Here is a 13,598-nt window from a genome sequence, read left to right on the forward strand (position 1 = left end):
TTTCACCCTGTGAAGTATCAGCAGTGCTATTTCTATTTTGCATATCAAAATACAGAGAGATTAAATAATGTACAACAAATTGATAACTGAAGAAGTTTGGAAACTCAGAATTCTGACATATTAATGGTGTTGCTTAAAGCAACAACCCATATAGAGTCTATAAATATATTCAAACTCTGCTGTCTAACCCAGGAGTTGGAGTTGGGACTGTCAGCAGCCCAAGGAGGGAGCCCTTTGTAGATATATGCAGGAGTGGGAGAATTAGTTTCTGGACTCCCTCTGGAGCCATGAAAGGAAAGTTTTTGTTAGCAGAGGAGGTGGTGTCTAAAAACTATTGCTGTGATGTTTATAATTTTTAATAAAAATCTTAGGAAGCCTGGTGGCTTCTGTGCATCATATGAATTTGAAGAACTCTTTTTTTTTTTTTTTAATCTACCTTTCCAACACCATTAGGGTTTTAGTCCTAATTAACTGGCCACAAAATGTCAACAGGTGCAACTTGAGCAAAGGGTATCTTCACTGAGCTCCCCCTGCCTGTCCAAGAAATAAGGAGAAACTTGCTGACCTTTCAGGGTACTTGGGCAAGGCTTTCATTTCTTTCCCACTTGAATCCATTTTTAAATATTCTCTCACTGTCTTTGTATCTATATTCTCATACACTCATTGGGGATAGATGTCTCTGTCCTGGGATATTTCTTTCCTCCCCCCATTTTCCCCTGTCTCTTTTCAAAACTGTAAGAAAAGATTGCTTGTACTTCAAACCTTGCTTCTTTGTCTTGTCAAGGTGTTGATTACTTCCAGAGAATTCTTTGGATCTTACAGGAATCCCTTCAGTTATTTAACAATGTCACCAACACAATGAACAAAAATAGGCATTTTTCTTCTCTAACTTTACCAAACTTCTCAGTCTTACTTAAAGAGGGAAGTCTGTGTGTCCCTCACTTAACTCCCTTCCCACTAAACTTGGACCAATCTCTTTCTGTCTTAGAGCCTCCAGCCACAGGCTTCTCTTTCCCCCGCCCCAAGTACTGCCCACTGTTTAAGGCCTGGACCGGATGAAGTGCCATGTCCTCAGGAAGTCTTTGCTGCCCCTCCTCCCACCAGTCAGAACTGACCTCTCCTTTCTCTGAATTCCCATGTTCCTGGATGTGTACCTTTTGAGGGTTGTGTATTATAGTGATTTCTGTAACCCTTGAATCATGGATGCCCTAATGAGCGTGGGGAGAGATGAGGAGTGGAGAGGAGATGGCCTATTCCGTTTGACTCCAGGTCCCTCTGAGCTCATAAAAATATACACCCTGTGTCTAGTCCGGTGTTTCCCACTGCATTGTACTCAACACAGTGTTACGGACAACCCTCGCGGTATGACAAGTATTAGATTTGCAGGATGAAATAGTAGTTGAGGAGCCATCAGGATCTCACCGTGACTATCACTCCAGGGAACAAAGAGTCTTTCCGTCCATGGGTCCTCAGGCCTGGGCTGCCTCTCATTTATTGGCTAGCTCATCTCTGGCCTCCAGCACTTGGAGGATCCCCTCCATCTCACAGTGGGGAACATCTCATTCTCTACTTGTGCCACTGAGGTCCCTACAGTCTTCTCTGGAGTGGGAAGCCTCCTCATGTCTCTTCTCCAAATGATGAAAAGAAAAAATCTCTCCCACAGAGGGTATCTCTCTGCCAGCTTTTCTGGTTTCTCCTCACAAGTCCCACTACTCCCTGCTGCCTCCCTTCCCCCCAGCATCAGTCCAAATGAAATTTCTCTTCTCCCTAAGGATCTCTTTTTCCATTCTCCTTAGAAATCCTAAATGGAGAGGAGTGAGTGGCGAAAACATATTTGACCTTTGGAATTCTCTCCCCTAGAGGTGCAAACCAGGACTTTGAGTATTGTGGGGGGAGGGGAGCAGCTGGATTGTAAACCTCAGGAGTTGAGATAATGGGATGTTCTTTTATCTCTGTAGTAACCAAAACTAAACTATAAACTCCATGAGAGCAGATTTTGCTTCTGTCTTGAGTATGCTTTTATCTCCAGTGCCCAGAACAGTGCCTGGCATATAGAATTTTGCTCCATAAATATTGCTTTGAGTAAATGAATGGGTGCGTGGATGGATAGATGGATGAATGTTTACCCACAATAGGTATTCAGTGATATTTATGAATGCATTAGTGAGAAACACATGAACTAACATAGGAGTGGGTTAAGTAGAAAGTCATGAGTTTTTATATATTTTAGTAGTGTTTCTTAGTTTCTTAGTCTGGGTAACACACCTTAGGGGAATACTGCGGTGTGGCGGGGGGTAGGCTGACTCAAAGAATTAAAATATGTGTCTTGGTACGTCAGTTTTTTTCAGTAGTAATATAGGATATTATTTTTTGTGTGGAAGCCAATAGATAGATTTTAGAATGTATTGCATAGTTGGCATAGTTTTTTTTTTTTTTTAAGATTCATTTATTTATTTGAGAGAGAGAGTGAGCAGGAGGAGGGCGGAGGAAGAGAGAGAATCCTGAAGCAGACTCCCCACTGAGCACAGAGCCCAGAGCCCAGTGCAATGAGGGGCTCAGTTCCAGGACTCTGAGATCATGACCTGAGCCAGAATCAAGAGTTGGCCGCTCAACCGACTGAGCCACCCAGCTGCCCCAGTTGACACAAGTTTTTATGTGAAGAGTTATTTCTAACCATGCCTTTAGACCCTCTCCTTTGTTCTTAGATGCACTTTGGAAGACATATTTGGGAAAACAGATATTGAAGTTCTTATCTGGAGACTCATAAATGTACAGAAAGTACTGTCCTTGGTTTTGTGACAAGGAGAGAAAATGTTTCTTTTCCTTTAACATCCCCAGCGGCATAGGGGACCACTGGTGCATTCCACACAAATATCCCCCTTTATAAAACAGGCTGCATATGCCAATAATTTACTTTGGCACAGTAGCATCTATTTGTCTATGCAGTAATTCCACTAATATTTATTGAGTGCTTACTAGGTGAAAGGCACTGTTATGGATGCTGAGATTAAAATAGTGATCAGAATCCTTCCTCTGCACTCAAGGAATTACAGTATAGTAACAGAAGATTCCTGCAAACACTCAGTTACCTATGCAGAATGGTGTGGAATTAAACCGTGGGCTCAAGCAGGAGGTGCAGTAGGAACACAGAGGGAGGGCACCTGATGCAGAATTGGGGTAAAAGGAAGCTGAGATCTGTAGGAGAGAAACGGGCATTCGTAGGTGACAAAGGGCGGGAGGGTATTCCAGACAGAGAGAACCTCATGTACAAAGGTTTGAAGGTAAGAAAAATAGTGTGTTTGGGAAACAACAAGTGGTTTAATGGTAAATTGTACATAAATATAAGTAAATATCTAGTTTTCTAATTCAGAATAGGATTTTTAAACATAAAAATGATAAAAGAAATAAAAGAAAAAATACAGATTTAATTATCTAATATTACATTCCACATGTAAATCATGAGCAAAATTTAAAGACAATGATCAATCTAGAAATTTAAAGTATTTTGAATATTTCAACATCTTTTATGGGAGCTGGTATTATTTACGTACTACTCTGTTACTAACATTTGAACCAGTGCATGACTCACAGTGATGGTTGAGTGAATGAAAAGAATTAGTGTCCTCAAAAGTTATGAAAGAGCTAATACCCATTAATAAGAAAACCCGTGCAAAACCTCACTAGACAAATAGTCAAGAAAACATGAGCAGACATTTCAACTTGGGAGTCATCCTTGGCTCTTTCTTTTTTTCTCACACAGCATATTGAATCCTTTAGCAAATCTTGTTGGGTCTCCTTTCAAAATAAATCACAAACCTAACCACTCTCCCCCACCCACAGTACTATCAGCTAGAACAGGTCCCATCCTGTCTAAGCTACTACACCACCTCCTAGCTGCTCTTCTGCTTCTCCTTCTCCAATATCAAGACTAATATTTGAAACTGTAAATCAGAATGTTACTTCCTTCAAAATCTCTCCAAAGTCTCCCCATCACACTCAGAATAAAACTCCAAATCTTTTCCATGCCTTGCAAGGAACTCAGTGATCTTACCTTTTGGTTACCCCTCCAGTCTTCCTTTTGCCGCTATTACCCTTCATTCCACCCAGCCACCTTGGTCTTCATACTGTTTTTTGAATACTCCAAACACTCTCCCTCAGGAGGATCTTAAGATCTTTGCCCTTGTTGTTCCCAAGCTGAAAATACTCATTTCCCAAAGAATTACATGGCTTGCTCTTTAGTTGGTCAGCTCTCTGCTCGAATGTTACCTCTGCAAAGAAGCCTTCCCTCACCAAATGGTCTAAAATAGCAGACCTCCTATCATTCTCTATATATTGAATTTTTTTCCCTCTTACCCATTTGACCCTTTCTGCTTTACTCTGTATAAAGCATATAAAAAGAGTAGAAGATGTAGACCCAGAAATTCCTAAACATGTGAGCATGGAGTTGGAATCCTTCTTCCCTCCCCACCCCTAGTCATCAGAAAAAAGCGTATGTAAACTTCTTTGGAAGGACTTATAATCCTAGGCCTCAAAAAATTACTGTATTTAAGTTCTACTAGGTCACAATTTAAAAAGTATGGTATTTAGAACAAGCCACTAAAAGCAAAAGCTAGCAAAAACAACAAACTGTAGTATCAGATGCTCAAATCCCTATGTTAAAATTTTTTTGGTGCAAAAATATAAAATAAATATGTTGAATATAATTATCAAAATGGAAGAAAATACTGACAGTATAATACAGGAAGAAGAGACTATCAAGAATGATCAGGTAGGGGCGCCTGGGTGGCACAGCGGTTAAGCGCCTGCCTTCGGCTCAGGGCGTGATCCCGGCGTTATGGGATCGAGCCCCACATCAGGCTCCTCTGCTATGAGCCTGCTTCTTCCTCTCCCACTCCCCCTGCTTGTGTTCCCTCTCTCGCTGGCTGTCTCTGTCAAATAAATAAATAAAATCTTAAAAAAAAAAAAAAAAAGAATGATCAGGTAAATTTAATAAACAATCAAATAGAACTTTTGAAAGGAAAGCATCTAATAAAAGTCCTAAACTAAAAAGCAGATAAATATAAAGGAAGCACTGATGTGTTAGAAGAAGACTTTGAAGAAATTACAAACATTGTAGCAAAAATTGAGAGAAAGATGATAAATATAACAGGTTAGGAGACACTAGGGAGGGAAGAGGACAAACACATGTCTAATAGGACTTCCAGAAGGAGGAGCTAGAGGGAATGAGACAGAATGAATATTCGAAACGCTGATGCTGGGCATTTTCCGGGATTGCTGAGAGGACTCTGATACTCCGATTCAGGAAGCTCAGTGAATCCAAGCAGGATAAATGGAAAGGAATCCACACATGGACACATTGTAGTAAAACATCAAAGGGAAAGAGAACACCTTAAAAGAAGTGACAATGTGACCGATAGTTCACTTCCAAACAGACGGAAATGGAAGCCAGGAGAAAATGGGACAATATATTCAAAGAATTGAGAGAATATCATTGTAACCTAAAATTTTATACCTACAAAAACTTATTTTTCAAAAATGAGGGCAAGATAAAGCATTAACAATAGGGCACATTTACCACCTGCAGATCTGCACTCAGGGGTGTTCTGAGGGACATATTTCAATGATAAAGAAGATGGTCCCAGAATGAATACCTGAGATATAGGGGGAAAATGGTAAGCAAAAAGAATAGTCAAAGGTGAGTAAATCTCAAACACTGAGTTCAAAACATCAATAATATCTAATTTATGGGATTAAAAAACAAAAGATACAACTCAAATACTGGACAATGGCAGTACAGAAATCAGGAAGGAGTGATCAGAGTTAAACATCCCAGGGTACTTGAATTATTTGGGAAAAAGACAACTATACGGAGGAAGTATATTTTATTAAGTAAAACATTTACTTAAAGATTGTGGGATAATTTCAGATTCATAAAAAGAAAAAAAATGAGAAAAAATTTCAGCCTACACTCAATTAATCCAAAGGAAAGCAACAGAGGAGGAGAAATGAAAAGCAAAAGAAATATTAAAAACAGAATAAGTAAGAAGTCTAAAATAAGGGGTGGCTGGGTGGCTGGCTCAGTTGGTTAAGCATCTGACTCTTGATGTCGGCTGAGGTCATGAGATCCAGCTGTGCTTCGGGCTCTGCCCTGAGCGTGGAGCCTGCTTCAGATTCTGTCTCCCCATCTCTCTCTGCCCCGCCACCCCTGTGCACTCTGCCCCTCCCCCCGTTCCTGTACATGCATGCATGTGCTCTCTCTCTCTCTTAAAAAAAAAAGTCTAAAATAATTTGATGGAAGAAATAAAATTAAATTATACCAGTGATCACAAAGCCCTATAAAGTGAACTAAACACTCCATTTAAGAGACAGATTATAAAGGTGGATTTCTTAAAAACCTGTCAATGTTATTTTTGTAGGAAACATATCAAACATGAAGATACACATTGAAAGGCAAATAATTTTTTAAATGCATAAGAAATAGAAAGTTGGTGTTGCTATATTTTTTATCAAAAGTCCTTTTTGGGGGGCAGAAAGCATAATTAGAGATAGGTATGATCACTTTGTATTAAAGCTTCATTCCCTAGGAAAATATATGCATTTTAAATAAAGCAGCTTCAGGATATATAAAGCAAGAATCGACAAAACTACAAGCAGAAATGGACAAATCAGCTATTATAGGGAGATTTGAACTTCTCTTAGAAATTCTTGTAGATCAAGCGGACAAGAGTCTAGAAAACGTGGACAACACAATTACCAGCTTGATCTAGTGACACATGGGGAGCGCTGTAGCCAACAACTCAAGATTCCGTATTCTTGATACATATTGTTAGTCACCCATGGAACACTTAAAAATTAAGAACAGCAAAATAAATCCAAACAGAATACATGTAGGGCAAAAATAGAAATAAGTACAGAAGTCTGTAAAACAGAAGACAAAGAAACTTCGTGAACACCAACAAAAAACCTATGGCAGGGAGTGGTGTGTGGTAGGCACTCGATAAACATCTATCTGCTCAATGAAGAGAAAGCAATTAGAAAACTATGTGTGTACATGAAACGGTTTGAAATTCACAGTGTTTCAGTCTGAGTTGGGCAGTTTTAGGTTTTCCTCCTTTGTTCTTGTCTGTATTTTCTGAGCTGTCTGTATGTATTGCCCGTATACTTTTATGAAAACACATTATTTTAGAATAAAAACAAACAGATTTTTGAAGAGGTGGACTAGAGAGGATTAAGCGTCCTTGCCGCCACTTCTGGTCAGCGGGCTGGGGAGGTGCAGTGTGAGACTGGACTTTGGAGGTGCTTCCCCCCTCACTGCACGGGTGACTTCAAACGTAATCCCTTTGAACCTGTTCTCCAAAGTGGCAAAAAGAAAGCCGCCCTCAAAGAATGATTCGGATAGGCGACCCCGTGCAAAGCACTCAGTACAGTGTCTCACTGTGGCAGTTCAATAGCCGTGTTCCCTTCCCTGCTTGAGGAGGCAGGCTTGGGGAAATATCCCTCTCCATTTCTAGGGGATGTACCCTGAGTGGAAGGCAAATTTGATCAGCCTGGAATATGAAACTGGATGAAAGCTTAGTATGTGAAATTCTATTTGTGCCCTCCTGGAGAGCCAGGAAAATTAAGAAACGAACCAAGAAATTCATCCCTTTTATTAGATGTAAGAATGTAGGTGCAGTATTATCATTTCCTTGTGATAGTCATATCTAATAGTTCTGAAACCAATTCACAGTATTCATGTCAGACTTATTTTATGAGACATTTAACCATTGCTAAATTAAATTTCATAGGAGAATGTGCCTATATAACTCCTCTGGAGTTACAGAGATAGAAATCTGACCCATCATTTCTATTTTCACGGAAAACCATTTAGCAGAACTTTGTTCCAGTAGAAGTGTTTATTGAGTTGTAAGCCTAACACAGTTCATTGGCTGCATGTACTTCCACACTGACATTTTTCTCAGTGCGGATTTGCATCAGTTCATTAGTACTGACGGCAGATGGTAGCACTTTCACACAAATTTACCTTCTGAATTGATCTAAGAAATGTCACTAAAAAGATCCTGACAGTTTTGATGTTCTTCCATTTCTGAAAATGGTATGTTAAACAAATAAGGTGTAGGATTTTAGATTTTTTTTTTATCTCTAGCGCATAATTCCTAAACTAAAAATGAAAGACGGCTTTCATCTCTCATTCCGGCTGTCTGAAGGAGAAAGTAGAAGATACAGATAATCTTTCCAGATAGCATGAGCCTTAAAAAATCTCCATTGTAGAAAAATGGCTTTTGGAGAATATTATCCAGATTGACTGTCTACACTGATCAGATGGCTCAAATTATTTGTAAATTCTCTACCTTGCTTTGAATACAAATCGCTTGGCTTGCAGAAGTAGCGGGTTAAATGGGACCAAAAACATAGTATTGGCTCAGGTTCGTAAGGCTAACTTTGAATTCTGGCACTTCTGCAGCATTAAGATATCCCTAGGATTAACCACATTTTAAAACTACAGATCCTTTTGCCTTTAGTTGGGGTTAAGTCATTGCAAAATTAGCAGGCAAGAAGACTTACTATTTGCTAAGCGAATGAATGAGGAAGTATATGAATTGTAATCACATCGGGGAAACTTTTTATTTTTCTACCTTCTATAATCATTATATTCATAATAACTCAAGGCCTGTATTCAGTAGTCTTATATATTTAGAAACAGGGATTTTGGGGTATTTTAAAAATTAACTTTCCATCTGTATTTGAAAAGTAATTAATGGTTTGGTTAATTTGCCACAACTAAGAGAAGCTGTTACATTTGAGAAAGCATTGGGTGTTGGCCATATACAGTTTAACCATGGAAGTGATCGTGGATGCTTTTGACACATTGCTAGAAGAGTGGTCATGATTAACAACATACTTAAGGGATTTATTTAACAACAAGAAGGAGCTTTTGGGTTCCAAGTGTTCTCACAATCAAGGGACCCTTTTTATTTTATTCATGGCACTTATTATTATTTGGATTGTCTTGTTTCTTTATTTGTTCTGTGTATTTATTGGCTGTCTCTTGCACTGGCATGTAAGTTCCAAGGGATCAGGGACTTTGTTTATCTCTGAGATACAGTGATCCCTGTTACTATATCCAGAACTGTTCCTGGCAGACATGTACGAGATGATCAATAGATATGTTTTGAATTAATAAATACCAGTTTAAGGAAGGTAAGGGGAGCCAGAATCAAGCTGGACAGGAGGACCTGCCATAGGCATAACACATTTGGGCTAGGACCTCACGGTCTGCTTAGGATGGGAGGGAGGGGGTAGCAAAAGAGCAGGAAAGAGGGAGCCCAGGCTCTGCTGTAAGAGTCAGGCCGCTGGGCAGACTATGGAGTTGGCACTTGGAAGACATACACCGACCTATACCCAGTGGATACCTCAACCCCCAGCACGTATATGCACCCCCAAATCTCCACACCCAGTGTCTCCAATACACAGTAGAGGTGCCTCCAATTTCCCGTGAGTTGGTTTGTGCACATGCACACAGACGTGAGTGTTTTGGGGTCTGAGGGTAGAGTTAGCAGCAACAACCACACGTAATTCTTTCCAGGGATGCTCTGAGTTCAGCTCCTCCTTGGACTGGCTGAGAAGGGGAGAAGCAGCCAAGAGAAGAAGCTAGGCCCCTCTTCCAAATCCAGCCAACAAGCTTGTTTTATTTGGCCCAGTCTATGTGTTTTTTTTTTTTTAAGTGCCAAAATTTAAATTTAGGAGGTTTTACATAAAAATCTGGATCCCTAGGCTATTTTGACAAATGGGAAGACCTGGCACATGGAACCTGCATCCCCACATGGCACAATTGGCTGGAGCAGGGTAGCAAGCATAACCTTGGCTGGGAGCACCCTCCAGTCCCCCACGTCCCTGTCACCTGCTGGTGTATTTAAGTGACCTCGCTCGTTCAGGTCACCTGCGCGATCTCTGTAGGTATTTGTCTTACACTGCTTGGGCAGCTCTAACAAAATACCACGGGCTGGGTAGTTTATTGACAACACAGTTCTCACAATTCTGCGGTCTGAGCTCGGGGTGCCATGCTGTTCTCATGAGGACCCTCTTCCAGGTCTCACACTTGTAGTTATGTCCTCATGTGGCAGAAAGGGGTGAGCTAGCTTTTGGGGATTTGTTTTATAAGGTCCTTAATCCCATTCCTGAGGGCTCCAACCTCCTGACCTAACCACCTCCCAAAGGCCCCACCTCCTGTAAGGCCATCACCTTGGGCATTAGGATTTCAACATATGAATTTGGGGAGACGCAAACATTTAGACCATGGCAGTGTTTCAGGTGCAGTCTTTGGCATAATGGCGATTCCACAATGTAAACGATCAATAAATTTATTGTCAATAATTGCTTTTGCATCGGTACAATTTGTGCGAGATCACTCACTACGTGGAAACCTCCTAGGGCTCCCCATTGTTTGCCAAATGATGTGCATATCCCGACCCGGGCAGCTGTCTGACCTGTACTTCTATGCAGTCATTCTCTTATAAAGGCAGTGGAGTTCCATCGAATGGGCTTTTGACTTCCAGAAACAGCCCTGTAAGCTTGGGAAAGACAGAAAGATAAAAACAGATAAACAGAGGGACACAGGAAGAGAGACAGACGGACAGAAATACAACAATTTAAATAATGCAGGCCATTCTCCTGCCTTGTCCCCCTGCCATTCTACCCATCGAACATGTGCCTGTTGGCACCGCAGTCAGGCTTGAAACAATCCACATGTTGGCAAAGTTTCTGTAAAAAAATGTGCAAAAGATTTTGGTGCCCTTGCAAAGAGGTGAATGAAATATGTTCTTCAAATGGTCAGGTTTCTGGGCTTCGCACACATCCTTGAGGAAAAACTGGAGAATAATTTATAAGCCAGAGAAAAATGCTAGTTGACAAAGAGTTCGGAGGACCTGATAAAATTGATCTACAGTTCGTATTGTGTAAACAAAACCGTGTGCCCTCCTCTCCTTGATTGTACTGCTTTATCGATTCATAACTCCTCCTCTCCAGCTTTTTCTCATGTTTGGATTATGAATTATATTTCAAAACGGAAACTGATCTGTATCTTAATTTGGTAACTTGGAATTTAAAACAAACTTTTATTTTAACAAACCAGATTGTGTGTTTTAACTTTTTCAAAGTAATTCACACTGGCAATCCCGGACCAACTCCGATTTTTACAGGAGCATCCAATACTTGGGCAGCCCTTTTTTGTACTTCATCCCTGCAAGACGAATGAATTCATGACTCCTCTGTTAAAGAATTCTCGAAAAATCAATAGGTAAGAAACACCATCAAGATACATTGGCTTTTACTCTTATTTTAAAAGTGTAAATCTTTTTATGTGACTCTAAAAGCTAAGCTAAAAAAGAAATATTTTTTGTAATAATAGTAATGGCTAACAGTTATTGATTTTTACTGTGTGCTGGGCACTGTTCTAAGTATTTTAGATATATTAATACATGGGATTTTTGTAACACCCCATGAGCTAAGTTCCATTATTTTACCCAGTTTACAGAGGAGAAAGCTAAAGCACAGAGGGGTTAAATGACTTGGCCAAGTTCACACAACTTGTTAAGTGGTGGAACTGGGATTTGAACCCAGGCATTTTTGCCTCAGAGCCATGTTCTTAACCACTACACTCTGCTACCTTAGCAAATGCTGTAAATTTTAAGTGTCAAATTGGAATCATCAAGAGGAGTCAGGAGCCTCAATGCCTTGACTCCCCCTTTACCTACCTCAGTCTCTTTGGATCTCAAGTCCTTGTCAGACAATGGGGTTGACAGTTGGAAATGCTGGGATTCCATGTGGTGGGCACACACCTATGAAGACAGCTTGTCTCTTCTGTTGGTAATGATTTTCTACCACTCATCCAACATTAGAATTGCCTGTATTTTCACTTGTTTCCTAGGAGTGTCAACTATATCACGTCATGGCTGAGCATTGTAGGGCCAGTTGTTGGGCTAAATCTACCGCTGAGTTATGCCAGAACAACCTCTCAGGATGAATGAAATGTCAATTGACAAGGTAAAAAGGAAAGCCTGCACTGAATGTTCTGGTATTATAAAGATCCTGTTGTCTCTGTTGCACTTGGGGTCCCTACTGGCCCCATCAAATATTAAGTCCTCTTTCATCTTTAATAGGCTGAATATGAACTGTTTGTTTAGGTTTCCAACCAACCAGTGCCCAAGCATTTAGGAAGCATTGGACTTTGCTATAACAACACTCCCCCAACTACAGGAGTGGATGACTTTATTTCAGAATTGTTATTCTTGAAATAAGTCTTAACTGTTCAGTTAACCTTCTTTTATCCTCTTAGCTTTTGTTTTGTTCTTGTTCTTCACTTTCTTCTATTGAGCCAAAGTACCTAGAAATTGTGGCATGAAGAACACCAAAAGTGTACCTGGCCAGCCCTGGTTTTAATAGGACAAATACTGTGCAATAGTTCAACTCACCAAGATTTTGACATGGATTTATTTTTCCATTGGAAGCAAATGTCTGATATGCTCTATCCCTAATCTGGAAGAATTGTTGGTTTGGAGTTGCTTGCTTTGTTTTTCATTTTATCTTGCCAGGGGCAAGACAAAAAAGTGTAATTGTCTCTTAGAGAATCTGGATTAGTGTCTGTCGATGAGGGATGTCCTTTAGGGTCACCTGAGGATCTTTTATGATGACAAATGCTGGGGTCTACCTCCTGGAACAGCCTCTCTGGGGTGCTTTTGGAGAACCTCTGGTCTGGATGTACCTTTAGTGTGGTATTTATTTGTATTATTTTGGGTCTCCCAACAGGCCTTTTCCAATTCTGTGTATAGCTCCAACAAGCTGGACTCACTTCTTAACATTTGTCTGGGCATTGCCCTGAGCCTCCTGGTGGTTGCGAATATCCAGGAGATGTGTGTTCACGAGGCATCCCGCTTGGAGGAAGCAGTCAGGAAGAGGGGATTATCTGCTGGCCGATGGCAGAAGACTGTGCCCGCACTTTTGGTCTGTAGGTTCGGGGCTGAGCTCTCACACGGGGAGCAGAAGTAGAGAACGGGTTAATTCAAACTGCTAGAAAAGCTGAAAGTAAATTTTAAAATGCTGAGCTGCACATATTCATGCTGGGATGAGAGCCTGCTTACATGCTTGCTGGGCATTTTGGTATTTACCACTTAACATCTTTTCAACTTCTGCAGGGATTTTCCCCCCCACTCTCCCTAATGTAAACACAGATTTCTCAGCAAGTCATTTCTCAGACCATGTCATTTCTAGGGTAAAAAAACCCTAAATAAATTATAATAATGTGTCATCTGGATGATGTACTTGTCTGGAAATAATAGTTATCCTCTGCTAACAGATTCTGAGGTGATAGTAGTCAATCACTGTAGGGACAGCGTGTAGGTTTTTTGTTGGTGTTGGTGTTATTGTTTTTAAGTTAGTTTTTTTTTTTTTTTCCTCTGATTGATGAAGACCTTAAAATCCATCAGTAGCAAGAAAAAGTTCCAAAAAGCTGTTACAGGTTCTAGAGACCTCCCTCCTCAGTTAGATCTCTCTCCTCAGGCTGCTCTATTTCTTTTCAGAATATTTTTCACTTAAAAAAATTA

General features: G+C 40.4%; 1 protein-coding gene across 1 annotated transcript in view; it reads left to right on the forward strand.

The window, feature by feature from the left end:
* ATG10 (autophagy related 10) overlaps positions 1 to 13,598 on the forward strand; it is a 450,669-nt gene that overhangs the window by 377,943 nt on the left and 59,128 nt on the right. Inside the window, exons 14-15 of the mRNA XM_057307382.1 lie at positions 11,199 to 11,296; positions 11,927 to 12,042. Of these exons, the coding sequence (XP_057163365.1) occupies positions 11,199 to 11,296; positions 11,927 to 12,026 (198 nt within the window). The 3' untranslated portion in view covers positions 12,027 to 12,042. The remainder of the gene's footprint in view (positions 1 to 11,198; positions 11,297 to 11,926; positions 12,043 to 13,598) is intronic.

Source organism: Ursus arctos, unplaced genomic scaffold (genome assembly GCF_023065955.2).
Source record: "Ursus arctos isolate Adak ecotype North America unplaced genomic scaffold, UrsArc2.0 scaffold_5, whole genome shotgun sequence".
Taxonomy (NCBI): Eukaryota; Metazoa; Chordata; class Mammalia; order Carnivora; family Ursidae; genus Ursus; species Ursus arctos.